This window comes from Leucoraja erinacea, chromosome 26, assembly GCF_028641065.1.
Source record: "Leucoraja erinacea ecotype New England chromosome 26, Leri_hhj_1, whole genome shotgun sequence".
Lineage (NCBI taxonomy): Eukaryota > Metazoa > Chordata > Chondrichthyes > Rajiformes > Rajidae > Leucoraja > Leucoraja erinaceus.
The window spans coordinates 30,849,996-30,876,752 of NC_073402.1; the positions used below are offsets into that span (position 1 = coordinate 30,849,996).

General features: G+C 49.8%; 1 protein-coding gene across 2 annotated transcripts in view; it reads left to right on the plus strand.

Annotated features, from left to right (window-relative positions):
• Positions 1-1,030: 1,030 nt before the first annotated feature.
• Positions 1,031-26,757, plus strand: part of LOC129709932 (CTP synthase 1-like) — a 34,859-nt gene continuing 9,132 nt past the window's right edge. The window contains exons 1-16 of one of the 2 annotated variants that reach the window (XM_055656624.1): positions 1,031-1,276; positions 4,690-4,869; positions 6,915-7,085; positions 8,566-8,666; positions 9,299-9,415; positions 11,038-11,064; positions 13,176-13,259; positions 14,269-14,349; positions 15,265-15,416; positions 17,544-17,676; positions 18,155-18,243; positions 19,070-19,164; positions 21,278-21,340; positions 23,557-23,600; positions 24,950-25,046; positions 26,043-26,098. In XM_055656624.1, coding sequence (XP_055512599.1) covers positions 1,096-1,276; positions 4,690-4,869; positions 6,915-7,085; positions 8,566-8,666; positions 9,299-9,415; positions 11,038-11,064; positions 13,176-13,259; positions 14,269-14,349; positions 15,265-15,416; positions 17,544-17,676; positions 18,155-18,243; positions 19,070-19,164; positions 21,278-21,340; positions 23,557-23,600; positions 24,950-25,046; positions 26,043-26,098 — 1,671 coding nt within the window. In that variant the 5' untranslated portion in view covers positions 1,031-1,095. The remainder of the gene's footprint in view (positions 1,277-4,689; positions 4,870-6,914; positions 7,086-8,565; positions 8,667-9,298; positions 9,416-11,037; positions 11,065-13,175; positions 13,260-14,268; positions 14,350-15,264; positions 15,417-17,543; positions 17,677-18,154; positions 18,244-19,069; positions 19,165-21,277; positions 21,341-23,556; positions 23,601-24,949; positions 25,047-26,042; positions 26,099-26,757) is intronic. The other variant, XM_055656625.1, reaches the window with a different exon arrangement.

Below are 26,757 nucleotides of genomic sequence, written 5' to 3' on the forward strand. Positions count from 1 at the left end.
CAGATTCAAAACTCTCTGGGTTAATGTTTCCTCATCTCAGACCTAAATGGCTGACCCCTTATTCTTAAACTGTGACCGTGTAACCAATCTCACCATCACCTCCTGTACTGCGTCTGGTCAATGTTTGGGATCTGACCCACTACAGTGGTGTCATCTGCAAACCTGTCAATGGAGTTTGAGTGAATTTGGCTGCACAATTGTGAGTGTGCATTGTGCACCTTGCACCTTGCACCGTGCACCTTGCACTTTGCACCTTACACTGTGCACCTAGCACCTTGCACCTTGCACCTTGCACCTTGCACTTTGCACCTTACACCTTGCACCTTTGCACCTTGCACCTTACACTGTGCACCTTGCACCTTGCACCTACCCACCCAAAAGTCCACCAGGGACTATACTGGAAGCCGGACAGTTTTATACTGGACAATTCTTACATTTACCGAGCCAATTAGCCTACAAAACCTGCAGGCAGTGTATCAAGGGGCTGGGACTGCAGCTTTGTGGAACACTGAAAGATACAGCATGGAATGAGGCCCTTCGGCCCACCGAGCCCATGCAGCCCCCTGTAGGTGACGTCAGGGGGCGGGATAGGGGGCAGCGAGGGGGCGGGGCCTAATGTTGACGTCAGGGGCCGGGTCCTGTATGTGACGTCAGGGGGCGGGGTTGAGGCGGTTGATTGACAGCCGGCCCGGGCCCGCGGATTGCCGTGAGGGGCGAGGCATGGTGACGTCAGGGGGCGGGGTTCCTTGGTGATTGACACCCGGCCCGGGCCCGGGGGGCGGTGAGAGGCGGTTGCATGGTGACGTCAGGGGGCGGGTCCGTGTTTGACGTCAAGGCGGGGGCAGGGCCCGCGGTTGAGGCGGTTGATTGACAGGGCCCGGGCCCAGGGGCGAGGCATGGTGACGTCAGGGGGCGGGGTTGAAGTGGTTGATTGACAGTCGGCCCGGGCCCAAGGGGCGAGGCATGGTGACGTCAGGGGGCGGGGTTGAGGCGGTTGATTGACAGCAAAGGTCATTGATTGACAGCCCGCCCGGGCCCGGGGCCGCCGCCGCCGCGCCGCGTGCTACTGTTGCTGCTACAGTGTGGGTGCAGCCGATGCGCCGCTCGCTGCCGCTGCTGCAGCTGCTCAGTAGCCCGGCCCTCTGCACCATCGCCCCGGCCCGTTGCAGCACCCGTGCCCTCTGCACCATCGCCCCGGCCCGTTGCAGCACCCGTGCCCTCTGTACCATCGCCCCGGCCCGTTGTATCACCGGCCCGACCCGCAGTCTGCGGAGCGGTGAGTTCCCGCGTTGTTGCTGCAGCTGCGGGATAGCGCGGGACCCGCAGTGGGTTAGAGGGAGGGGGTGTAATAACCATGGTGGGGGTGTAATAACCATGGTGGGGGGTGTAATATACCATGGTGGGGGGGGGTGCAATAACCATGGTGGGGGGTGCAATAACCAATGGGGGGGGGTGTAATAACCATGGGGGGGGTGTAATAACCATGGTGGGGGGTGTAATAACCAATGTGGGGGTGTGTAATAACCAATGTGGGGGGTGCAATAACCATGGTGGGGGTGTAATAACCACGGTGGGGGTGCAGTAACACCATGGGTGGGGGTGTAGTAACCACGGTGGGGGTGTGCATGGTGGGGTGTAATAACCACGGTGGGGGGTGCAGTAACACCGGTGGGGGTGCAATAACCATGGTGGGGGTGCAGTAACCATGGGGGGTGGGGGTGTAATCACCATGGTGGGGGTGTAATCACCATGGTGGGGGTGTAATAACCATGGTGGGGGTGTAATAACCATGGTGGGGGTGTAATAACCATGGTGGGGGGGTGTAATAACCATGGTGGGGGTGTAATAACCATGGTGGGGGTGTAATAACCATGGTGGGGGTGTAATAACCATGGTGTGGGGGGTGTAATAACCATGGTGGGGGTGTAATAAACCATGTGGGGGTGTAATAACCATGGTGGGGGTGTAATAACCATGGTGGGGGTGTAATAACCATGGTGGGGGTAATAACCAATGTGTGTAATAACCATGGTGGGGGTGTAATAACCATGGTGGGGGGTGCAATAACCATGGTGGGGGTGCATGGGCCATGGTGGGGGGGAGCCAGAGCATGGTGGGTGATGACTATTGGGGTGCATCTGCAATAACCATGCGGGGGGTTGTCAGGATCGGGTGTAATGGGGGGGGGGTGTAATGTGTAATGGTTTGGGGGTGCATGCAATCATTTGAATAGGGAGATGCTTGTAATAATGTGGAAAGGTGTATGAGTACCTGTGATGAAGGGGCGCCGGCAATAATTTGTGGATGGGGAGGGGGGACGTACTGGCCTGGGACAGGAGGAACATAGTAGGAAAATAAAGATCCCGGGAGTATTGGGATTGGGGGAAGCATTCATAGAAACATGTACAATAGGTGCAGGAGTAGGCCATTCGGCCCTTCGAGCCAGCACCGCCATTCATCAGTACCCCGTTCCTGCCTTCTCCCCATATCCCCTGAGGCTGTGGAATTTTGGGGGGGTTTTCAATGTCTGAAGACTGGTCTCGAGTCCGACCCAAAACGTCTGAGTAGACTTGATGGGCCGAATGGCCTAATTCTGCTCCTGCCTCTTCAGGCAAAAATATATCCAAGGAAGAGAGACACGAAATGCCGGAGTAACTCAGTGGGACAGGCAGCATCTCTGGAGAGAAGGAACGGGTGATGTTTTGGGTTGAGACCCTTCATCAGACCCGAAACATCACCCATTCCTTCTCTCCAGAGATGTTGCTTGTCCCGCTGAGTTACTCCAGCCTTTTGTGTCGATCTTGGGTTTTTGACTCTTAGAAACATAGAAAATAGGGTGCAGGAGGAGGCCATTCGGCCCTTTGAGCCAGTACCGCCATTCATTGTGATCATGGCTGATCTTGATGGTGGGGGGGGGGGGGGGGGGGGGGGGGGGGGAGGAACATGGTATTATTTTGGGGTGCAGGGTGTGTGAACGACCAGGGGAGTGGAGGGAAAGGAGGGTTCAAGGGGGATTGGGGTAGTTGAGTTCAGTTTGGTTTATTGTCACGTGTACCGAGATACAGTGAAAACCTTCTATTGCTTCCAGTCTGTGCAAGGACAATACATTATTACAATTGTGCCATACACCTGATAAGGGAATAACGTTTAGTACAAGGTAACGCCAGTAAAGTCTGATCAAGGATAGTCCGAGGGTCAACAAGGTAGATCGTAGCTCTCTGGTTATGGTACGATGATTCAGCTGCCTGATAACAGCTGGGGAGAAACTCCCTGAATCTGGAGGTGTGTGCGTTCGTTTTCACACTTCTGTACCTCTTGCCCGATGGGAGAGGGGAGAAGAGGGAGTGACCAAGGGTGAGACTGGTCCTTGATGATGCTGCTGGCCTTGCTACTCTCTAGAATTCTACTCTCTATTAGAAGATTTGAGAGGGGATCTTATAGAGGGAGGGGGTTGGAGGGGGGGGGGGACAGGCTAGATGCAGGAAGATTGTTCAGGATGTTAGGAAAATCCAGGACAAGGGGTCACAGCTTAAGGATGGGGGGGAAATCCTTTAAAACCGAGATGAGAAGAACTTTTTTTCACACAGAGAGTGGTGAATCTCTGGAACTCTCTGCCACAGAGGGTAGTTGAGGCCAGTAAAGTCTGGCAAGGATAGTAAGAGGGAGGTAGATCGTGGCCCTGGTTGTGGTACGAGGGGATCAGCTGCCTATAACAGCTGGGCAGGTACGGGATATCGGGAGTGTGGATGATCAGCCATGATCCTATTGAATGGCGGGGCAGGCTCGAAGGGTCCGAATGGTGAGACTCCTGCACCTAATGATGCTATGGCCTTTCTATGAGCGTGAGGTGTAAATGGAGGCATTGGAAGGGAGATTGGTTTGTGTGACGGTCTGGGCTGCGTCCACAATTCGCTGCAATTTCTTGCGATTTTGGATGGATGGAGCTGTTCCCAAACCGTGCTGTGATTCATTGTGGACACTGTCCTAGAAGGATGGATGCTAACAGATTTGCTAACTCACGAAGTACTCCTAAATACATGTACTTGTGGTCATTCCAGAGTCAGTACAATGTGGTGCTATTTTCTACGCTGTTGTCTGCTGGGGCAACAGCATTAGTGCAAAAAACAACAAGAAGCTGGTCTAATGCTGGTCGCAACATTTTTTTTGCCGCCGCTGGATTTTGAAATGCTCGAAATCTTTTGGCGACACCGATATGACGTCGGCAGTCGCCGAAAAAAATCGCCAAGTGGGACAGGCCCTTGACTGTACCAGGTATTTGGAGAAAGGAATAGAGCCACACCTTTAAAAGTTCTCACGGTTCGTTAAAATATCCTAAGGCTTTGCTAAACCTGTTGGGGTGGAATGAAGTGTAAAATGGGAATGAAGTGTAAAATGGCGACACGGGGAACAGCAGATGCTGGTTCAAACCGAAGACAGACACTAACACCCCGTTCCTGCCTTCTCCCCATATCCCCTGACTCCGCTATATTTAAGAGCCCTATCTAGCTCTCTGTTGAAAGCATCCAGAGAACCGGCCTCCACCGCCCTCTGAGGCAGAGAAGGTAGGAGAATGGGATTGGGAGGGAGATATGGATCAGCCACGATTGAATGGGGGAGAGGACTCGATGGGCCGAATGGCCTAATTCTGCTGCTATCACTAGTTGTGTTGCCCTGTTGTTTTGCTCCTAGGTTCCAGAGTACCAATGAAGTACATTTTGGTGACGGGCGGGGTGATCTCGGGAATAGGCAAAGGCATTATTGCCAGCAGTATCGGCACCATCCTGAAGTCCTGTGGCCTCCGTGTGACTGCGATCAAGATCGACCCCTACATCAACATCGATGCGGGCACATTCTCACCCTACGAACATGGTACAGTATTGGCACGAGTCAAGAGAGTTTATTGTCATGTGTCCCTGATAGGACAATGAAATTCTTGCTTTGCTTCAGCACAACAGAACATAGTAGGCATTGACAACAAAACAGATCAGTGTGTCCATATACCATTATATACGTAAATACACACATGAATAAATAAACTGGAGCAAAGGACTAGATTCCTAAAGAATCTCATTGTAGATCTGAATATACTCCCTTTCAATTGCGTTACCTGCTTAACAATGATGTGTTTTTCCCTGTTTTTTTTTAAGTGAAGCAGTGTGAAATTGTGAGCATCAGTGATAGGATGAGAATTTTTATACTGACGAATTGTAATGTTTATGTTGGCCTGAAATAGGACACCTTGATAGTGTCCTCTGTGATGTTCAAAGGAAAGACTCTGAACTCTTGAAGTGGCAAATAACAGATAATGGGCTATTAATGTTCAGAGTTTTGTCCGAGCCGAGTTTAATAGCCTGATGGCTGTGGGGAAGTAGCTATTCCTGAACCTGGTCGTTGCAGTCTTCAGGCTCCTGTACCTTCTACCTGAAGGTAGCAGGGAGATGAGTGTGTGGCCAGGATGGTGTGTGGGTCCTTGATGATATTGCCAGCCTGTTTGAGGCAGCGACTGGCCATCTCGAATCGCCACTGTGTATGCAACAGAGGACTTTGATGCACACAGTCTCTTGCCCAGAGTAGGGGAATCGAGGGCCAGAGGGTGTAGGTTTAAGGTGAAGGGGAAAAGATTTAATAGGAGTCTGAGGGGTAACATTTTCACACAAAGGGTGGTGGGTGTATGGAACGAGCTGCCGGAGGAGGTAGTTGAGGCTGGGACTATGTCAAACTTAAAAGACATTTGGACAGGTATAGTGCCCTCCATAATGTTTGGGACAAAGCCCCATCATTTATTTATTTGCCTCTGTACTCCACAATTTGAGATTCGTGATTTAAAAAAAATCACATGTGGTTAAAGTGCACATTATCAGATTTTATTAAAGGGTATTTTTATACATTTTGGTTTCACCATGTAGAAATTACAGCTGTGTTTATACATACTTCATGGGTACCATAATGTTTGGGACACGTGGCTTCACAGGTGTTTGTAATTGCTCAGGTGTGTTTAATTGCCTCCTTAATGCAGGTATAAGGGAGCTCTCAGCACCTAGTGTTTCCTCCAGTCTTTCCATCACCTTTGGAAACTTTTATTGCTGTTTATCAACATGAGGACCAAAGTTGTGCCAATGAAAGTCAAAGAAGCCATTATGAGCCTGAGAAACAAGAATAAATCCAAACGCAGGCAGGTGGGACTAGTGTCGATGGGACATGTTGGTCGGCGTGGGCAAGTTGGGCCGAAGGGCCTGTTTCCACGCCGTATGCCTACACGGGGTGGACAGAAAGTGCTGGAGCAACTCAGCGGGTCGGGCAGCATCTCTGGAGATCGTGAATAGATCAGTCTGAAGGGCCTCGACCCAAAACGTCACCCTTTCCTTCCCTCCAGAGATGCTGCCTGTCCCGCTGAGTTCCTCCAGCATTTTGTGCTTATCTATGGACGGGGATGGTTTGGAGTGATGTGTCCATCTTTGATTTAAACCTCCTGCTGCTCTCTCTCTGATGCGGCCTGTGACATCCTGAAGCCGCGGTCTCCGGTAGGAAAGTGCCGATTCGGGCGCCCCAAGCCGCGGAGTTTGGATCATCCCGACGAGAGGGCCTGTACATCCTGCCGTCCGTATCGGAAACTGCGGAGGGTCTATGGCCCTGACCACGGATGAACAAAGGAGGAGGACTGACTGAACTTTGTTGCCCTCCGCCACAGTGAAGAATGCTGTGGTGGAATTTCTTTTTAAATTTCAAAATAGACTTTATTCAAGTAATAAATATATACACTACGTGAACCGTGCGAAAAATTCATCAACGTTTGTACATCTTTATGCTGTGGTGGATGTTTGTGTTAAATCCTATTGTGTGTCCTTTTTTTAAGTATCGCTGCTGGCAAATTCATTTCACTGCACCTTCGAATAAATTTGACGTTGACTTTGCAGGTGAGGTGTTCGTGTTGGACGACGGAGGGGAGGTGGACCTGGACCTGGGAAACTACGAGCGTTTCCTTGACATCCGCCTGACCCGCGACAACAACATCACCACGGGGAAGATCTATCAGTGGGTCATCAATAAGGAGCGCAAAGGGGACTACCTGGGCAAGACGGTGCAAGGTACAGGCAACTTTAAAATGATGAGAGGGATAGACAGAGTTGACGTGGATAAGCTTTTTCCATTGAGAGTAGGGAAGATTCAAACAAGAGGACATGATTTGAGAATTAAGGGACAGAAGTTTAGGGGGAACTTCTTTACTCAGAGAGTGTTAGCTGTGTGGAATGAGCTTCCAGTGGAAGTGGTGGAGGCAGGTTTGATTTTATCATTTAAAAATAAATTGGATAGTTATATGGATGGGATAGGAGTGGAGGGTTATGGTCTGAGTGCAGGTAGATGGGACTAGGTGAGAGTAAGTGTTCGGCACGGACTAGAAGGGCCGAGATGGCCTGTTTCCGTGCTGTAATTGTTATATGGTTATTTGACTGGGGGACCTCGCATCACTTACAGCTGAACTGATGCGCTGCCGTGCCTGGATATGTGTTGGAGTCATGGAGTGACACAGGGCCCAACTTGCCCACCCATTCTCCCTGATCAAATATTAGGGGCAGCACAAGGTCAAGTCGCTCTCTGTATAAGGTCACAAGTGATAGGAGCAGAGTTGGGCCATTCAGCCCATCAAGTCTACATCACCATTCTATCATGGCTGATCTATCTCTCCCTCCTACCCATTCTCCTGCCTTCTCCCCATAACCCCTGACACCCGTACTAATCAAGAATCTGTCTATCTTTGCCTTAAAAATATCCACTGACTTGGCCCCACAGCTGTCTTCTGGCTTAGTCATGGAGTCATAGTCACAGAGTGATACAGCGTGTAAGCAGACCCTTCGGTCCAACTTGCCCACTCCGGCCAACATGTCCCAGCTACACTAGTCCCACCTGCTGGTCCATACCCCTCCAAACCTGTTCATCCAAATGTTGGGATAGTCCCAGCCTCAACTACCTCCTCTGGCAGCTTGTTCCATACACCCACTACCCTCTGTGTGAAAAAGTTACCCCTCAGATTCCTATTAAATCTTTTCCTCTTCACCTTAAACCTGTGTCCTCTGGTCCTCGATTCACCTACTCTGGGCAAGAGACTCTGTGCATCTGCACGATCTATTCCCCTCATGATTTTATACACCTCTATAAGATCACCCCTCATCCTCCTGTGCTCCAAGGAATAACATCTCAGCCTGCTAACCTCTCCTTGTTAATATTCCGTGCACATCTTACCAGTTTAATGGCATCTGTTGAAGCTTCAGCAAGTTTGTACGTTCTCCCCGTGACCGCGTGGGTTTTCTCCGGGCGCTCCGGTTTCCTTCCACGCTCCAAAGACGTGCAGGTTTGTAGGTTAATTGGCTTCAGTAAAGATTGTGAATTGTCCCTAGTGTGTGTAGGATAGTTCTAGTGTGTGGGGATCGCTGGTCGGCGCGGACACGGTGGGCCGAGGGCCTTTTTATCTGGAGTGTAGCGGTGTAAAGTGGTTGGTGCGCAGTGGGGGGCGGGAGGATTGGCTGGACGCGGGCAGTGTGACTGATCTATCCCGTTGTCCACGTGCAGTGGTCCCACACATCACGGATGCGATCCAGGAGTGGGTGTTACGCCAAGCCCGTATCCCCGTCGACAGCGATGGGGTGGAGCCCGAAGTCTGCGTTATCGAGGTAAACCGCGACCACTTTGTGTGGTCTTCAATCAACCCTTGCATTCCCCCCCCCCCCCCCCCACCCTCTCCATCCCATCCCACCCCCTTCCCAGTTCTCCCACCAGCCTTACTGTTTCTGACTACATGTTATTTCTGTACTTCCCTGACATCAGTCTGAAGAAGGGTCTCGACCTGCAACCTCACCCATTCCTTCTCTCCAGAGATGCTGCCTGTCCCGATGAGTTACTCCAGGTTTTTGTGTCCGTCTTCGATTTAAACCGGCATCTGCAGTTCCTTCCTGCACATTTTGCCTCCCCCATCCTGCTAGTTCCACGGTCCGTAGCCCTTTGTTATCACCCCCTCCACTGCCAACAATGGACCATTGTGGCCTCCACCTTATCTGGGCGACAGCCTCTACGCTCCAGAGCACCCGGAATAAGCCCACGCAGGCCACGGGGAGAACGTACAAACTCCGTACAGACAGCGCCCGTAGTCAGGATTGAACCTGGTTCTCTGGCGCTGAGAGGCAGCGACTCTACCTAAATGATAGGAGCAGAATTTGGCCGTTCGGCCCCTCTTGTGTGAAGGTTAGACACACACCGCCAGTACCCCCATTCAATGTGCAACGTTTTTTATCTTCTGTGTTCTCAGCTGGGCGGAACTGTGGGTGATATCGAGAGCATGCCTTTCATTGAAGCATTTCGCCAGTTCCAGTTTAAAGTTAAACGAGAGAACTTCTGCAATATTCACGTCAGTTTGGTGCCGCTGGTGAGTAGCCCTCGCTCTGCGTTCTCCGTTTCCCCTTAAACATTGTCTCCCAACCGCTGGAGTGCTGGAGTAACTCAGCGGGTCAGGCAGCATCTGTGGAGAACATGGATAGGTAACGTTTCACAGAGTGCTGGAGTAACTCAGCGGGTCAGGCAGCATCTGTGGAGAACATGGATAGGTAACGTTTCACAGAGTGCTGGAGTAACTCAGCGGGTCAGGCAGCATCTGTGGAGAACATGGATAGGTAACGTTTCACAGAGTGCTGGAGTAACTCAGCGGGTCAGGCAGCATCTGTGGAGAACATGGATAGGTAACGTTTCACAGAGTGCTGGAGTAACTCAGCAGGTCAGGCAGCATCTGTGGAGAACATGGATAGGTGACGTTTCACAGAGTGCTGGAGTAACTCAGCGGGTCAGGCAGGCAGCATATGTGGAGAACATGGATAGGTGAAACTTCGGGTCGGGACAACCTCATCGGAAGAAACGTCACCTTTCCATGTTCAGGCTGAAGAAGGGTCTCGACCCGAATCCTTACCCATTCCTTCTCTCCAGAGATGCTGCCTGACCCGCTGAGTTCCTCCAGCATTTTGTGTCTTATCTTCTGTGTAAAGCAGCACCTGCAGTTCCTCCCTGCACATTTTAGTTTATCTGTCGCTGTCTGTCGTGTTGTCAGTTGCGGGCGGAGCACCAAGGCAAATTCCTTGTATGTGAATACTTGGCCAATAAACCCATTCATTCATTTTTAGCCAGCCGTGACAAAGAATTCTTATTGAACGACACCGAGTCTGAACCAGCTAATTCAGTGTCTAATGATGCCAAGGCCAATGTTACCTATCTGTACATAATCCATTTCCCACACGTCCATGTGCGTATCCACAAGTCTCTCAAATGCCACGACCCTATCTGCCTCTAGCACAAGCCCTGGCCTTGTGTTACAGGGACCCACCAGCCTCTGTGTTTAAAAAAAACAAAGTGCCCTGCACATTCTTAAAGTTCCCAAGAGTTCTCTCGTGCTCAGCAAGTGAATTAAAGGGCGCCAACATGGATTAAGTTAGTGTGGGTTTAATGAAAACACACAAGATGTTTTGGTCACCCTAGTATAGGAAAGAAGTTGTTAAGTTAGATAGGGCTCTTAAAGATAGCGGAGTCAGGGGATATGGGGAGAAGGGGTACTGATTGAGGATGATCAGCCATGATCACATTGAATGGCGGTGCTGGCTCGAATGGCCGACTCCTGCACCTATTGTCTATTGTCTATGCAATGGGGACAATTTTACCGAAACTAATTAACCTACAAACCTGTGCGTCTTTGGAGTGCGGGAGGAAACCGGAGCGCCCGGAGAAACTCCACACAGACAGCGGCCGTGGTCCGGATCAAACCCGGGTCTCTGGCGCTGTGAGGCAGCAACTCTACCGCTGCCCTGCCCCAAGATTTGTTGTGTAACTTTGAGTGTTAAGTCTATCATTAGCATTAAAAAAAAACAAAAAAACAGCCCAATCTGCTATCGGCCGGAACGGTTTAATGTGCTAGGGAATGTTACACTTTTCAGTGAGGTTTATAACGTGTCTTTTCCTTCCCGCACACTGTCCCTGACTGACTGAGAATGGGCAATCTATTTCCAGGTTCCTGGCAGTGCCTCTCTGAAACAGGTAGGGCCTATAGCCGGGAGGTTTCTCTAACCTACGGGAACTTTTTATAAATCCTGTCTTCCCACTAATGTGTTGCAAAGCATCTCGCCGAACTGCAGAGCAAATTAGACGTCAAACTCCCTAACGTCAAGGGTGACAGGAGCAGAATTAGGCCCAACAGGTCTACTCCGCCGTTCAATCACGGTCGATCTATCTTTACCCTCTCGAGCCCATTCTCCTGCCTTCTCCCCGTAACCCCTGACACCCGTACTAATCAAGAACACACAAAAGTTCCTCCAGCATTGCACGTTGCTCCCGACCCCAGCATCTGGACGTTTCCACTAGTGGGAGAGTCTAGGACTAGAGGTCACAGCCTCAGAATTAAAGGTCGTTCTTTCAGGAAGGAGAAGAGGAGGAATTTCTATTATCGGAGGGTGGTGAATCTGTGGAATTCATTGCCACAGACAGCTGTGGAGGCCAAGTCAATGGATATATTTAAGGCAGAGATAGATAGATTCTTAGTACGGGTGTCAGGGCTTATGGGGAGAAGGCAGGAGAATGGGGTTAGGAGGGAGAGATAGATCAGCCATGAGGGGCCGAATGGCCTAATTCTGCTCCTATCATTTATGACCTTATGATCGGCAGTCTCTACTATCTCCTCAAACCCACAAAGAACATTTTCTTGCAATTAATTTCCTCCCTAGTATTTGTTAATGACGTTTTGTTTTGCAGAGTTTCCCCCTCCTCTTAACCCTCCCATCGTTGATTATAAGGCTGGTGTTCACAAGTTGTAGCAGCAGAATTAGGCCATTCGGCCCATCGAGTCTACTCCGCCATTCAATCATGGCTGATCTATCCATGCCTCTCAACCCCATTCTCCTGCCTTCTCCCCGTAACCCCTGACCCCCGTACTACTCAGGAGGTCTGGCCTCCACAGCCGGCTGTGGCACAAAAAATCCACAGATTCAATAGACAATAGGTGCCAGGAATAGGCCATTCGGCCCTTCGAGCCAGCGCTGCCATTCAATATGATCATGGCTGATCGTCCACAATCAGTACCCTGTTCACCACCCTCTGACGAAAGAAATTCCTCCTCATCACCTTTGTTAAGTTACGTCCTTTTATTCTGAGACTGTGCCCTCTGCTCCTAGACACTCGATCTTGTGGAACCATCCTCTCCACATCCACTCTATCCAGGCCCTCTGTCCATGGCTAGTGTGCCCGGCATGTGGGACCTACCTTCCTGCTCCTTGCCCTTTTAAATAGCCGTCTCCTCAATCTGAACTATGAAGCCCGTCTAGATTGGTCACGCTACCTATTGGTGGGAAAGCTGGTGACACAAGTTGGGGCAGTCTCCTGCCTAGAAAGAAACGGAAATATTATTTGGGGGGGGGGGTGTTGATGGGAACAGGAGGGGAACTATTTGCAGTTTTACCCCTCCTCTCAAGGTGACCAAGGCCTCACGATTAACTCGACCAATGAAACACAAGTGACTCAAAACGGGGTTGCTTGTAATGTTCCCTGGAATGTGACCTCTGAATCTTGGGGATGCGCCAGGGCCTTGCTGGAGGGGGATGTAAAACCCGTTACGCTCCTGTGATGTTTCAGTACTAACCGTCCAAGAAATCGTTGCCCCTGTTATACCACCCAGCCCCACCGGCTGGCCTGTGAATCTTTCTAAAGGGCCTGTCCCACTTGCATGCGATTGCGTGCGTTTGGCGCGACCAAACGGAAGCGCAGTTCACGTGAAGTTCGCGCGTGAAGTAATTTGCGTCAAGCTTACCAATCAGCTGGGCAGGAGGCGGGCCGACTGAATTTGGGCGTCGGCCGGTGACATCACGCAATGCCAGGCGGTGACGTCATCACGCAACGCCATGCCAGGAAGTGACATCATCGCGCCGACAGGCCGTTGGCGCACAAAGATTTCGGCCGCTGTCAGAATTTCGGAGCCCCGCGCGATGTCGGGACCAGCCCCGCACAACTCCATACCCCTCTGCGCTTTTAAGTGGGACCGGCCCCACGCGGCCATAAGGTGCCCGTACGCCCCAAGGACGCGTAAGTGGGACAGGCCCTTAAGTTGCTCTTGTGTAGAAGATCCAAATCCCGATCCTCGTCTCTCCTTTATATTTCAGCCAAGTACCACTGGAGAGCAGAAGACCAAACCGACGCAGAATAGCGTTCGGGAACTTCGTGGCCTCGGCTTGTCGCCAGACTTGGTAAGCGTGGAGTGATCCCAAAACCCGAGCGGTAGAACGTTGGAGTCAAACACAGCGTGGAAACGGGACCTCCAGCCTAACTTGCCCACACCAGCCAACGTGCCCCATCTACACTAGTCCTACCTGCCTGCGTTTGGCCCATATCATATCCCTGTCTAATTGCTTCTTAAATGTTGCAATAGTCCCAGCCTCAACTACCTCCTCTGGCAGCTCATTCCATACACCCACCACCCTTTGCATGATCAAGTTACCCCTCAGATTCCTATAAAATCTTTCCCCCTTCACCTTAAATCTAAGCCCTCTGGTTCTCTGATTCCCCCACTTTGGGCAAGAGACACTGCATCCACCCAATCTATTCCTGTCATGACTTTATACACCTCAATAAGTTTGTCCCTAGTCTGGATCAAACCCGGATCTCTGGCGCTGTAAGGCAGCAGCTGTGGCATGACAATAGACAATAGGTGCAGGAGTAGGCCATTCGGCCCTTCGAGCTAGCACCGCCACTCAATGTGATCATGGCTGATCATGCCCAATCAGTACCCCGTTCCTGCCATCTCCCCATATCCCCTGACTCCTCTATCTTTAAGAGCCCTATCTAGCTCTCACTTGAAAGCATCCAGAGAACCTGCCTCCACCGCCCTCCGAGGCAGAGAATTCCACAGACTCACCACTCTCTGTGAGAAAAAGTGTTTCCTCGTCTCCGTTCTAAATGGCTTACCCCTTATTCTTAAACTGTGTGTGGCCCCTGGTTCTGGACTCCCCCAACATCGGGAACATGTTTCCTGCCTCTAGCGTGTCCAAGCCCTTAACAATCTTATATGTTTCAATGAGATCCCTTCTCATCCTTCTAAACTCCACAGAGTGTACAAGCCAAGCCGCTCCATTCTCTCAGCATATGACAGTCCCGCCATCCCGGAAATTAACCTTGTAAACCTACGCTGCGCTCCCTCAATAGCAAGAATGTCCTTCCTCAAATTATGTTGAGTGATGTTTCGAACTGTCTGTGCAGATTGTGTGCCGGTGTACCACCCCCATGGAGAAGGCCGTCAAGGAGAAGATCTCGATGTTCTGCCACGTGGAACCGGAGCAGGTAAGCGAGCATCTTACCCTGGGTTTAACGGCTGGGGTTGTGCCGCGCTTTGGCGTGCGGTGACCAGTGCCTCCGTGCCGGGCGGAGTTCGTCGGTGATCGGAGCAGAATTGCTGAATAGAAGTACCATTGGACTGAAGACTGAAATCATGGCTGATCTATCGAAGGTGGACAAAAATGCTGGAGAATCTCAGCGGGACAGGAAGCATCCCTGGAGAGAAGGAATGGGTGACGTTTCGGGTCGAGACCCTTCTTCAGACCCGACCCGAAACGTCACCCATTCCTTCTCTCCATAGATGCTGCCTGACCCGCTGATTTACTCCAGCATTTTGTGTCTATCTTCGGTTTAAACCCGAATCTGCAGTTCCATCCTCCACATTATTATTTCTGGAATAGCTTATAGACAAGCTTATAGACAATAGGTGCAGGAGTAGGCCATTCGGCCCTTCGAGCCAGCACCGCCATTCAATGTGATCATGGCTGATCATCCCCAATCAGTACCCCGTTCCTGCCTTCTCCCCATATCCCCTGACTCCGCTATCTTTAAGAGCCCTATCTAGCTCTCTCTTGAACGCATCCAGAGAACCGGCCTCCACCGCCCTCTGAGGCAGAGAATTCCACAGACTCACAACTCTCTGTGTGAAAAAGTGTTTCCTCGTCTCCGTTCTAAATGGCTTACCCCTTATTCTTAAACTGTGTGTGGCCCCTGGTTCTGGACTCCCCCAACATCGGGAACATGTTTCCTGCCTCTAGCGTGTCCAAACCCTTAATAATCTTATATGTTTCAATAAGAATCCCTCTCATCCTTCTAAACTCCAGAGTGTACAAGCCCAGCCGCTCCATTCCCTCAGCGTATGACAGTGCCGCCATCCCGGGAATTAACCTGGTGAACCTACGCATTTGTGTTTGACTGCAGGTTATCTGTGTATACGACGTTTGTTCCCTTTACCGAGTTCCCCTGTTGCTGGAAGCGGAAGGCGTTGTCGGCTATTTTAAGGGAAGACTCAATCTCAATTATGAAGCTAAACCCAGAAAGCTTCTCAGCAAGTGGAGGGAAATGGCAGACAGGTATGTAGTCACTCTGACTGGCTCTTGTGTGGGCATCAGACATCCTGGGTCATTGGTCCTTTGTGGAGACGCAGGTTCGATCCTGACCGCGGGTGCTGTCTGTACGGAGTTTGTACCTTCTCCCCGTGGGTTTTCTCCGGGCGCTCGGGTTTCCTCCCACATTCCAACGACGTGTAGGTGTGTAGGTTAATTGTCTTGGTATAATTGTAAATTGATCCTAGTGTGTGTACAAGATACAAGATACATTTAATTGTCATTTGGACCCCTTGAGGTACAAACGAAATGCCGTTTCTGCAGCCATACATTACAAACAAATAGACCCAAGGCACAACATAATTTAGGATTATGTTGTTAGTGTGCGGGAATCGCTGGTCGGTACAGACTCGGTGGGCCGAAGGGCCAGTTCCGCGCTGTATCTCTAAACTAAACTAAATGATTCCGTGAAGGTACACAGAAATGCTGGAGAAACTCAGCGGGTGCGGCAGCATCTATGGAGCGAAGGAAATAGGCAACGTTTCGGGCCGAAACCCTTCCGGGTTTCGTCCCGAAACGTTGCCTATTTCCTTCAGGGTTTCGGCCCGAAACGTTGCCTATTTCCTTCGTTCCATAGATGCTGCTGCACCCGCTGAGTTTCTCCAGCATTTTTGTGTACCTGCGATTTTCCAGCATCTGCAGTTCCTTCTTAAACAGTTTTCCAACTGTGGCCTCACTACAAGATACAAGATACATTTAATTGTCATTTGGACCCCTTGAGGTCCAAACGAAATGCCGTTTCTGCAGCCATACATTACAAACAAATAGACCCAAGACACAACATAATTTAGGATTATGTTGTTAGTGTGCGGGAATCGCTGGCCGGTACAGACTCGGTGGGCCGAAGGGCCAGTTCCGCGCTGTATCTCTAAACTAAACTGTCACGCTGCCTCGAGTGAACAAAGTTGAGTATTTTCCATAAAAAAAATAATTTCAGGGTTATTGATTGAATGTTTCCCATTGATTGGAAATGGTTATTTTGATTAGTCAGGCTGTGTGCTGCGCTCGGAAGCTCGGTAATTTGAGTTGTGTGAACTTTCCACCATTTGATGATAGACACAAAAGGCTGGAGTAACTCAGCGGGTCAGTCAGCATCTCTGAAGAAAGGTAATAGGTGATGTTACGAGTCCAGACACTTCTTTAGACCAAAGATCTCCAGAGACGCTGCCTGACCCACTGAGTTACTCCAGCTTTTTGTGTCTATCTTCAGTTTAGTTTAGAGATACAGCATGAAAACAGGCCCTTCGGCCCACCGAGTCTGTGCCGACCAGCGATCCCCACACATTAACACTATCCTACACCCACTAGGGACAATTTTTACATCTACGAAGTCAATTAACCTACAAACCTGCACGTCTTTGGAGTGTGGGAGGAAACCGAAGATTTCTGGAGAAAACCCACTCGGGTCACGGGGAGAACGTACAAACTCCGCACAGACAGCACTTGTAGCGGGGTCGGATCCAGGGTCTCTGGCGCTGAATTCGCTGAACTCTATCGCTGCACCACTGACATTTGTAGTTCCTTCCTACACATTCCACCATTTGAAGATCGGTTTACAATCCCTCTGTTAAGTGATTGTATGGCAGGAACTCTACTGCATTTCAATTCTGCCTTGTGTTCTCAGAGTGACACACTGTGGAAACAGGCCCTTCGGCCCAACTTGCCCCATGCCCACCAACATATCCCAGCTACCCTCGCCCCACCTGCCCGCGTTTGGTCCATAGCCCTCCAATCCTGTCCCCTCCAATCCTGTCCTATCCATGTACCTGTCTAACTGATTCCTAAATGTTGGGAGGGATATAGTCCCTGCCTCAACCATCTCCTCTGGCAGCTCGTTCCATACACCCACTGCCCTTTGTGTCAAATCTTTTCCCCTTCACCTTAAACCTCTGTTCTCTGGTCCTCGATTTACCTCCTCTGGGCAAGAGACTCTGTGTGTCTACCCTCTCATGATTTTTTCACCTCTATGAGATGCCCCCTCATCCTCCTGCGTTCTCCTTGTGTCAGCGATTGATCAGTTCATTCAGCTTTGCCTGAGAATAATTATTGATCTGCTGCTCTCTCCTTCTCCCTTGTCGAAACAACCAACTCCAGATATGATCGTACGTTAGAGATTTGTTCCATTGCATTGGTGGGGAAGTACACCAAGCTCTCCGACTCCTACGCGTCTGTCATCAAGGCTCTGGAACATTCCGCACTCGCCATTCATCAGAAGCTGGAGGTGAAGGTAAGCGCGAGACTTCTACTCAGACACTACAGCTCTAAACCAGGGGCCACACGCAGTTTAAGAATAAGGGGTAAGCCATTTACAACGGAGACGAGGAAACACTTTTTCACACAGAGAGTGGTGAGTCTGTGGAATTCTCTGCCTCAGAGGGCGGTGGAGGCAGGTTCTCTGGATACTTTCAAGAGAGAGCTAGATAGGGCTCTTAAAGATAGCGGAGTCAGGGGATATGGGGAGAAGGCAGGAACGGGGGGGTACTGATTGGGGATGATCAGCCATGATCACATTGAATGGCGGTGCTGGCTCGAAGGGCCGAATGGCCTACTCCTGCACCCTGTTGTCTATTTATCATGGTGGGCTGGATCAGGAACAATGATGAGAGGAGTCTATAAACTGAACTAATCTAAAACTATTGGACTTTTGCCATGACTCGTGCGTGTGTGGAGAGCCGGTGAAATGTTTTTGGTGTTTTTCTCGGCAGTATATCGACTCAGCGGACCTGGAGCTGGCTAGACAGGAGGAAGATCCGGTGAAATACCACGAAGCCTGGCAGAATCTGTGCAGTGCCAAGTAAGTTCCCAACCATCCCTCCACGCCAATATCCCTGGTCGCGGCATAAATACGGCACAGATGTGTGTATTAATATTGATGTTTATGTGTGATTCTTATGTGGTGTTGTTACCTGCGAGTGGAGCACCAAGGCAAATTCCTTGTATGTGAATATACTTGGCCAATAAACGTATTCATTCATTCATTCATTCGTGTGAAAACACACACCTCCAGATTCAGGGACAGTTTCTTCCCAGCTGTTATCAGGCAACTGAACCATCCTACCACAACCAGAGAGCGGTCCTGAACTGCTATCTACCTTATTGGTGACCCTCGGAGTCCAGATCCAGGGGCCACACAGTTTAAGAATAAGGAGTAAACCATTTAGAACGGAGACGAGGAAACATTTTTTCTCACAGAGAGTTGTGAGTCTGTGGAATTCTCTGCCTCAGAGGGCGGTGGAGACAGGTTCTCTGGATGCTTTCAAGAGAGAGCTAGATGGGGCTCTTAAAAACAGCAGAGTCTGGGGGTAAGGGGAGAAGGCAGGAACGGGGTACTGATTGTGGAATGATCAGCCACAATCACATTGAATGGCGGTGCTGGCTCGAAGGGCCGAATGGCCTACTCCTGCACCTATTGTCTATTGTCCTTGTTTGGGCTTTGCTGGCTGTACCTTGCACTAAACGTTATTCCCTTATCATGTATCTGTACACTTTGACTGGCGTGGTTGTAATCATGTGTTGTCTTTCCGCTGACTGGTTAGCACGCAACAAAAGCTTTTCACTGTACCTCGGTAAACTCAGCGTGTGCTGCCAGATGCACTCAGTGTCTGCGGTTTCTCTTGCAGTGGAGTTCTGGTGCCTGGAGGTTTTGGTGTCCGCGGGACAGAGGGAAAGATTCTCGCCATTGCCTGGGCAAGAAAACAGAAGAAGCCATTTCTGGGTGAGTGCGTTCATCTCCAGCGATGTTGTCCCTGCCTTAATCATGAACAGCAACTAGTGGGTGTGCAGAACTGCTCGGTGACTTAAACAAAACACAGAAGCTAGAGATTAGTACGGGTGCCAGGGGTTATGGGGAGAAGGCAGGAGAATGGGGGGTAGGAGGGAGAGATGGATCAGCCATGATTGAATGGCGGAGTAGACTTGATGGGCCGAATGGCCTAATTCCACTGCTATTCCTCATGACCTTATAAGACAAAGTGCTGAAGTAACCTGGATAGAGTGACTGTGGGGAGGATGTTTCCACTAGTGGGAGAGTCTAGGACCAGAGGGCACAGCCTCAGAATTAAAGGATGCACCTTTAGGAAGGAGATGAGGAGGAATTTCTTTACTCAGAGGGTGGTGAATCTGTGGGATTCTTTGTCGCTGAAGGCTGCAGAGACCAAGTCAGTGGATATAGTTGAGGCAGAGATAGATAGATTGCGGGTGTCAGGGGTTATGGGGAGAAGGCAGGAGAATGGGGTTAGGAGGGAGAGATAGATCAGCCATGATTGAATGGTGGAGTAGACTTGACGGGCCGAATGGCCTAATTTTGCTCTGATCACTTATGATCTTATGAACTCAGCGGGTCAGGCAGCATCTCTGGAGAACATGCATAGAATAATACAGTGTGGAAACAGGCCATTCGGCCCAACTTGTGCGCACCAGCCAATGGGTCCCACAGGTGGCGTTTTGGGTTGGGGCCCTTCAGACTGGACCCGAGTCTGTGGAAAAGTCCTGACCCGAAACGTCACTCTGTCCTTTTTCTCCAGAGATGCTGCCTGACCTGCTGAGTTACTCCAGCTGTGAGTCTATATCTTGTCATGTATTCTTGAGCAGTGTGTCTTGTAGACACAAAGGGTGCCAGTGAGCATGTTTAATAAATGTGTCTCGTGGCCAGTAACTGAACCAATAGTATTTTAGAGGTGAGAGTATGGTGCTTTGTTGCAAGTAAAGTATTTAGTGGCTTTGTGTCCAATTTTGTTCAACAGGCAATAGGTGCAGGAGTAGGCCATTCGGCCCTTCGAGCCAGCACCGCCATTCAATGTGATCACGGCTGATCATCTCCAATCAGTACCCCGTTCCTGCCTTCTCCCCATATCCCCTGACTCCGCTATCTTTAAGAGCCCTATCTAGCTCTCTCTTGAAAGCATCCAGAGAACCGGCCTCCACTGCCTTCTGAGGCAGAGAATTCCACAGACTCACAACTCTCTGTGAGAAAAAGTGTTTCCTCATCTCCATTCGAAATGGCTTACCCCTTATTCTTAAACTGTGTGGCCCCTGGTTCTGGACTTCCCCCAACATCGGGAACATGTTTCCTGCCTCTAGAGTGTCCAAACTTAATAATCTTACATGTTTCAATAAGATTCCCTCTCATCCTTCTAAACTCCAGTGTACAAGCCCAGCTGCTCCATTCCCTCAGCATATGACATGTATCAGTACCCCGTTCCTGCCTTCTCCCCATATCCCCTGACTCAGCTATCTTTAAGAGCCCTATCTAGCTCTCTCTTGAAAGCATCCATAGAACTGGCCTCCACCGCCCTCTGAGGCAGAGAATTCCACAAACTTACAGCTCTCTGTGAGAAAAAGTGACTTGGGCCGGCACGGTGGCGCAGCGGTAGAGTTGCTGCCTCACAGCGCCAGAGACCCGGGTTCGATCCTGACTACGGGTGCTGCCTGTACGGAGTTTGCACGTTCTCCCCGTGACCTGCGTGGGTTTTCTCCGGGTGCTCCGGTTTCCCCCCACACTCCAAAGACGTACAGGTTTGTCGGTTAATTGGCTTTGGTGAAAGTTGTAAATTGTCCCGAGTGTGTGTTGGATAGTGTTAGCATGCAGGGTGATTGGCGCGGTCTAGATGGGCCGAAGGGCCTGTCTCCGTGCTGTATCTCTAAAGTCTGCTGAAAGGTCTCGACCCGAAACGTCGCCCATTCCTTCTCTCCATAGATGCTGCCTGTCCCGCTGAGTAACTCCAGCATTTTGTGTCGACCTTCTAAAGTCTAAAGACTTGCGTGCGAGATATTCGGTGATGTTTTCCTGTGTTGAAGGGTCCTTGAACCACGTCGTTCTGTTCCTGCAGGTGTGTGTCTCGGCATGCAGCTGGCTGTCGTGGAATTCGCACGGAATGAGCTGAACTGGTCAGGTACAGGCAACATATTGTTTTATAAAAGTGTGCCTTCCCAATCATTGGGATATGATTAACACAATCAGTTCCTTCGAAGACACGTCAGCATGCAGAGTCCTTGGTCAAAATATTCAATAGGCCATAGGTGCGGGAGTAGGCCATTCGGCCCTTCGAGCCAGCACCGTTCAATGTGATCATCCCCAATCCTCCTCACAGGCTCCAAAGCCACACTCAGCAAAATCAATAACCCCACTCTCACCATCGACGGCACCACTGTCTCCCCATCTCCCCAGGCCCGCAACCTTGGCGTGATCTTTGATTCCACCCTCTCCCTTGAGCCTCACATCCGCCATGTCATTAAAACCTCCTTCTTTCATCTCCGCAACATCGCCAAACTCAGACCCTCTCTCACACCTCCCGCTGCTGAAAGACTCATCCATGCCTTCATCTCCTCCCGACTGGACTATTGCAACTCACTTCTCCTTGACATCAGCTCCACCTACATCAACCGACTCCAGTCTGGACCAACTGGTCCAGAACGCAGCCGCCCGACTCATCACCCATTCCAAATCCTGGCATCACATCACTCCAGTCCTCAAACAACTTCACTGGCTTCCCATCTCCCACCGGATCACCTACAAAATCCTGCTCCTCACCTACAAAGCCCTCCACCATCTGCCCCCCCCGCCCCCCCCCCCCATATCTCACTGACCTCCTCTCCCCCTACCAACCCTCACGGTCCCTCAGATCCACATCAGCCGGTCTCCTCTCCATCCACAAGTCCAACCTCCGCAGTTTTGGGGACAGAGCCTTCTCCAGGGCAGCTCTCAGGCTCTGGAACTCCCTCCCCCAACTGATCCGCAATTCCGTGTCCCTCACCATCTTCCAGTCCCGCCTCAAGACCCATCTCTTCACCTCTGCCTATCCTTAGCCCCACGTCCCCCTCCCTTTTCATCTGTGCATTAATTGCCTCATACTGTGTTTTGAATTATATTCTATCTTTATTTTGTGTACTAGTCATGTCTCTACTATTTATTTCATTCCCCTTACATGTTTCTCCTCTACCTGCTAAATTTTTGTAAGGTGTCCTTGAGACTCTTGAAAGGCGCCCATAAATAAAATTTATTATTATTATTATTAATCAGTACCCCGTTCCTGCCTTCTCCCCGTATCCCCTGACTGCGCTATTCTTAAGAGCCCTATTTAGCTCTCTCTTGAAGGTATCCAGAGAACCGGCCTCTGAGGCAGAGAATTCCACAGACTCACAGCTCTCTGTGAGAAAAAGTGTTTCCTCAGTGTAAGACTTTATTTGTCACCTGTACTGAGGTCCAGTGACTACGGGCGCTGTCTGTACGGAGTTTGCACGTACTCCCCGTGACCTGCTGCTCCGGTGCTCCGGTTTCCTCCCACACTCCCTAGACTTACAGGTGTGTAGGTTAATAGGCTTGGTGTCATTGAAAAGTTGTCCCTAGCGGGTAGGATAGTGCCAGTGTGATCGCTGGTCGGCGCGGACTCGACGGGCCGAAGGGCCTGTTCCCACGCTGTAACTCTAAGGTCAAACATTCCCCGTGCTCATTGTTGCGAACACAGATTTTTCACGACTAAATCATCATTTTAATTCATTTATGGCAAAGAATTTTCAAAATTACCATTTAAATTAATTACCTTCCCCATTTTCTAATGCGTCAGAATTTAACACGTGGAATGTGTTGTAAACCAGATATTCGCTTTCACCTTTAATATAACCATAAGTGAGTAAATAAGTAAGTTTATTGGTCAAGTATTCACATACAAGGAATTTGCCTTGGTGCTCCGCCCACAAGTAACAACATGACATACAGTGACAGCTACAAATTACTCCGAAAACACTAAACATTAATAATAATAAAACATTAATGATAAAACACCATTGATCAAGCATGTGAACCAACAAAATACCAGATCAAAGGGAGGCTACAGATTTTTGGCTGTTGAGTAGAGCAACTACTCGTGGATAAAAGCTGTTTTTATGTCTGGCTGTGGCAGCTTTGACAGGCAGGAGTTCCCTTCCAGTGGGAAGTGATTCAAAGAGTTTGTGGCCAGGGTGAGAGGGGTCAGAGATGATCTTGCCCGCTCGCTTCCTGGTCCCAATAACCATTGTGTCTTAAGTTTGTTTTACCCCGGTTAGGAAAATGTAACAGTTCTGTTTTATATTTGCTGTGTTTCACAACACATTTTTTTGTTTGCTATTACAGATGCCAATTCTACCGAGTTTGATGCCAACACAAGCTATCCTGTGGTATGTATGTAGCATGTGTAGGAAGGAACTGCAGATGCTGGGTTAAACCAAAGATAGACACAAAACGCTGGAGTAACTCAGTGGGACCGGCAGCATCTCTGGAGAGAAGGAATGGGTGACGTTTCGGGTCGAGACCCTTCTTCAGACTGATAGTCGGGAGAGAGGGAAACGAGATGTATAGACGGTGATGTAGAGAGATAAAGAACAATGAATGAAAGTTATGCAAAAAAGTAACGATGATAAATGGAAACAGGCCATTGTTAGCTGATTGCTGGGTGAGAACGAGAAGCTGGTGCAACTTGGGTGGGGGAGGGATGGAGAGAGAGGGAATGCCGGGGTTACTTGGTGTTAGACAAATCAACATTCATACCACTGGGCTGCAAGCTGCCCAAGCGAAATATGAGATGCTGTTCCTCCAATTCGCGACTAGCCTCACTCTGACAATGGAGGAGGTGTTGGACAGAAAGGTCAGTGTGGGAATGGGAAGGAGAATCACTCGGACATTGGAGTTTAAACCTAATGAATATTCCTTTATTTTTAATCTGTACTTCAGGGTGATCTGGTTAGATGGTTCCCCGTCCTTTTAACTACGACCCGTGAATTCACTGTTGTTTTTGTCTTGAGACCACACCTGGAGTATTGTGTGCAGTTTTGCTACCCTAATTTGAGGAAGGACATTCTTGCTATTGAGGGAGTGCAGCGTAGGTTCACCAGGTTAATTTCCGGGATGGCGGGACTGTCATATGCTGAGAGAATGGAGCAGCTGGGCTTGTACACTCTGGAGTTTAGAAGGATGAGAGGGGATCTCATTGAAACATATAAGATTGTTAAGGGCTTGGACACACTAGAGGCAGGAAACATGTTCCCGATGTTTAAGAAGGAACTGCAGATGCTGGAGAATCGAAGGTACACAAAAAAGCTGGAGAAACTCAGCGGGTGCAGCAGCATCTATGGAGCGAAGGAAATAGGCAACATTTCGGGCCGAAACCCTTCTTCAGACCCGATGTTGGGGGAGTCCAGAACCAGGGGCCACAGTTTATGAATAAGGAGTAAGCCGTTTAGAACGGAGACGAGGAAACACTTTATTCTCACATAGTGTGGTGAGTGTGGAATTCTCTGCCTCAGAGGGCGGTGGAGGCCGGTTCTCTGGATGCTTTCAAGAGAGAGTTAGATAAGGCTCTTTAAAAATAGCGGAGTCAGGGGAGAAGGCAGGAACGGGGTACTGATTGGGGATGATCAGTCATGATCACATTGAATGGAGGTGCTGGCTCGAAGGGCCGAACGGCCTACTCCTGCACCTATTGTCTATTGATGTGTGGATTTTGACATGCGTGTTACTCCTTGTGCAGGTGATCGACATGCCTGAACACAATCCCGGTGACATGGGTGGAACCATGAGGCTTGGCAAACGGACCACCATACTCAAGGACAAGAACTCCGTCCTCTGTAAGTTGCTTGTCGGCTCTCTGCTTTAGGACTGCTTGTCCCTTTCTTTTTCTGCCCCCTTGCTTTTCCTCTCCCTCCGTCTCCAATGCTTTGGCTCTCAGCGAAACAAACCCTTGCGTTAAAGGTCTGAGTGTCCGTGCCTGAAGATAGACACAAAAAGCTGGAGTAACTCAGCGGGACAGGCAGCATCCCTGGAGAGAAGGAATGGGTGAAGTTTTCCCTTCTTCAGCCTGAGATTCGGCAGAGGGTAACGAGAGATGTAGACGTTGAGTTGCCCTTTCATTTTGTGTCTATCTTCAGTTTAAACCAGCAGTTCCTTCCTACAGGTATCCATGCCCCATAGACAAAGATGGGCCGAACGGCCTGTTTCCTCACTCTATGACTCTAATCCCATTCCCCATTCATTTTCCCTGCAATCTGTTATCCCGAGGTTTTATTTCCCCCCACCCCACACACACACACACACACTCGGGTTGCTTTACATTTGCAAGTTTAGTTTAGAGATACAGCGCGGAAACAGGCCCTTCGGCCCACCGAGTCCGTGCCGACCAGCGATCCCCGCACACTAACACCACCCTACACACACACACACACACACACACACACACACACACACACACACACACACACACACACACACACACACACACACACACACACACTGTAGGGGCAATTTACAATTTTACCAAAGCCAATTAACCTGCAAACCTGCACGTCTTTGGAGTGTGGGAGGAAACCGGAGCACCCGGAGAAAATGCATGCAGGTCACGGGGAGAGGGTGCAAACTCCGTACAGACAGCACCCGTAGTCAGGATGGAACCCGGGTCTCTGGCGCTGTGAGGCAGCAACTCTACCGCTGCGCCACCGCTTTAATCACGGGTCTGCTCAATTAACAGAAACCATCACCCTGTGGAGAGTTTGTTTGTCTCTCATCAATGTTGTCCTCTTTTTAAAAAAAAAAATAAAAAAAAGCTCTTTGTTTTCTTTGACTTGTAGGGAAGTTGTACAAGGAATCTGACTCGATAGAGGAAAGACACAGGCACCGATACGAGGTACAAACAACTTATCACTTATTTGCAAAAAAGACACACGACTGCTTTCACGAAAACATACTGCATTTTATTGCACAAATGCAACATTCAACACAGGAACACTACAGGCCCTTCGGCCCATCGTGTCCATGCCGACCATCGATCGCCCGTTCACACGCTCGTTCTATGTCAACTCTACTTTCTCATCCCTATTGACAATTATAGAACCAATTAACATACATAGAAACTTAGAATCATAGAAAATAGGTGCAGGAGTAGGCCATTCAGCCCTTCGAGCCTGCACCGCCATTCAATATGATCATGGCTGATCATCCAACTCAGTATCCTGTATCTGCCTTCTCTCCATACCCTTTGATCCCTTTAGCCACAAGGGCCACATCTAACTCCCTCTTAAATATAGCCAATGAACTGTGGCCTCGACTACCCTCTGCGGCAGAGAGTTCCACAGATTCACCACTCTCTGTGTGAAAAAAGTTTTCCTGATCTCGGTCTTAATAGATTTCCCCCTTATCCTTAAGCTGTGACCCCTTGTCCTGAACTTCCCCAACATCAGGAACAATCTTCCTGCATCTAGCCTGTCCAACCCCTTATGAATTTTGTACGTTTCTATAAGATCCCCCCCTCAATCTTCTAAATTCTAGTGAGTACAAGCCGAGTCT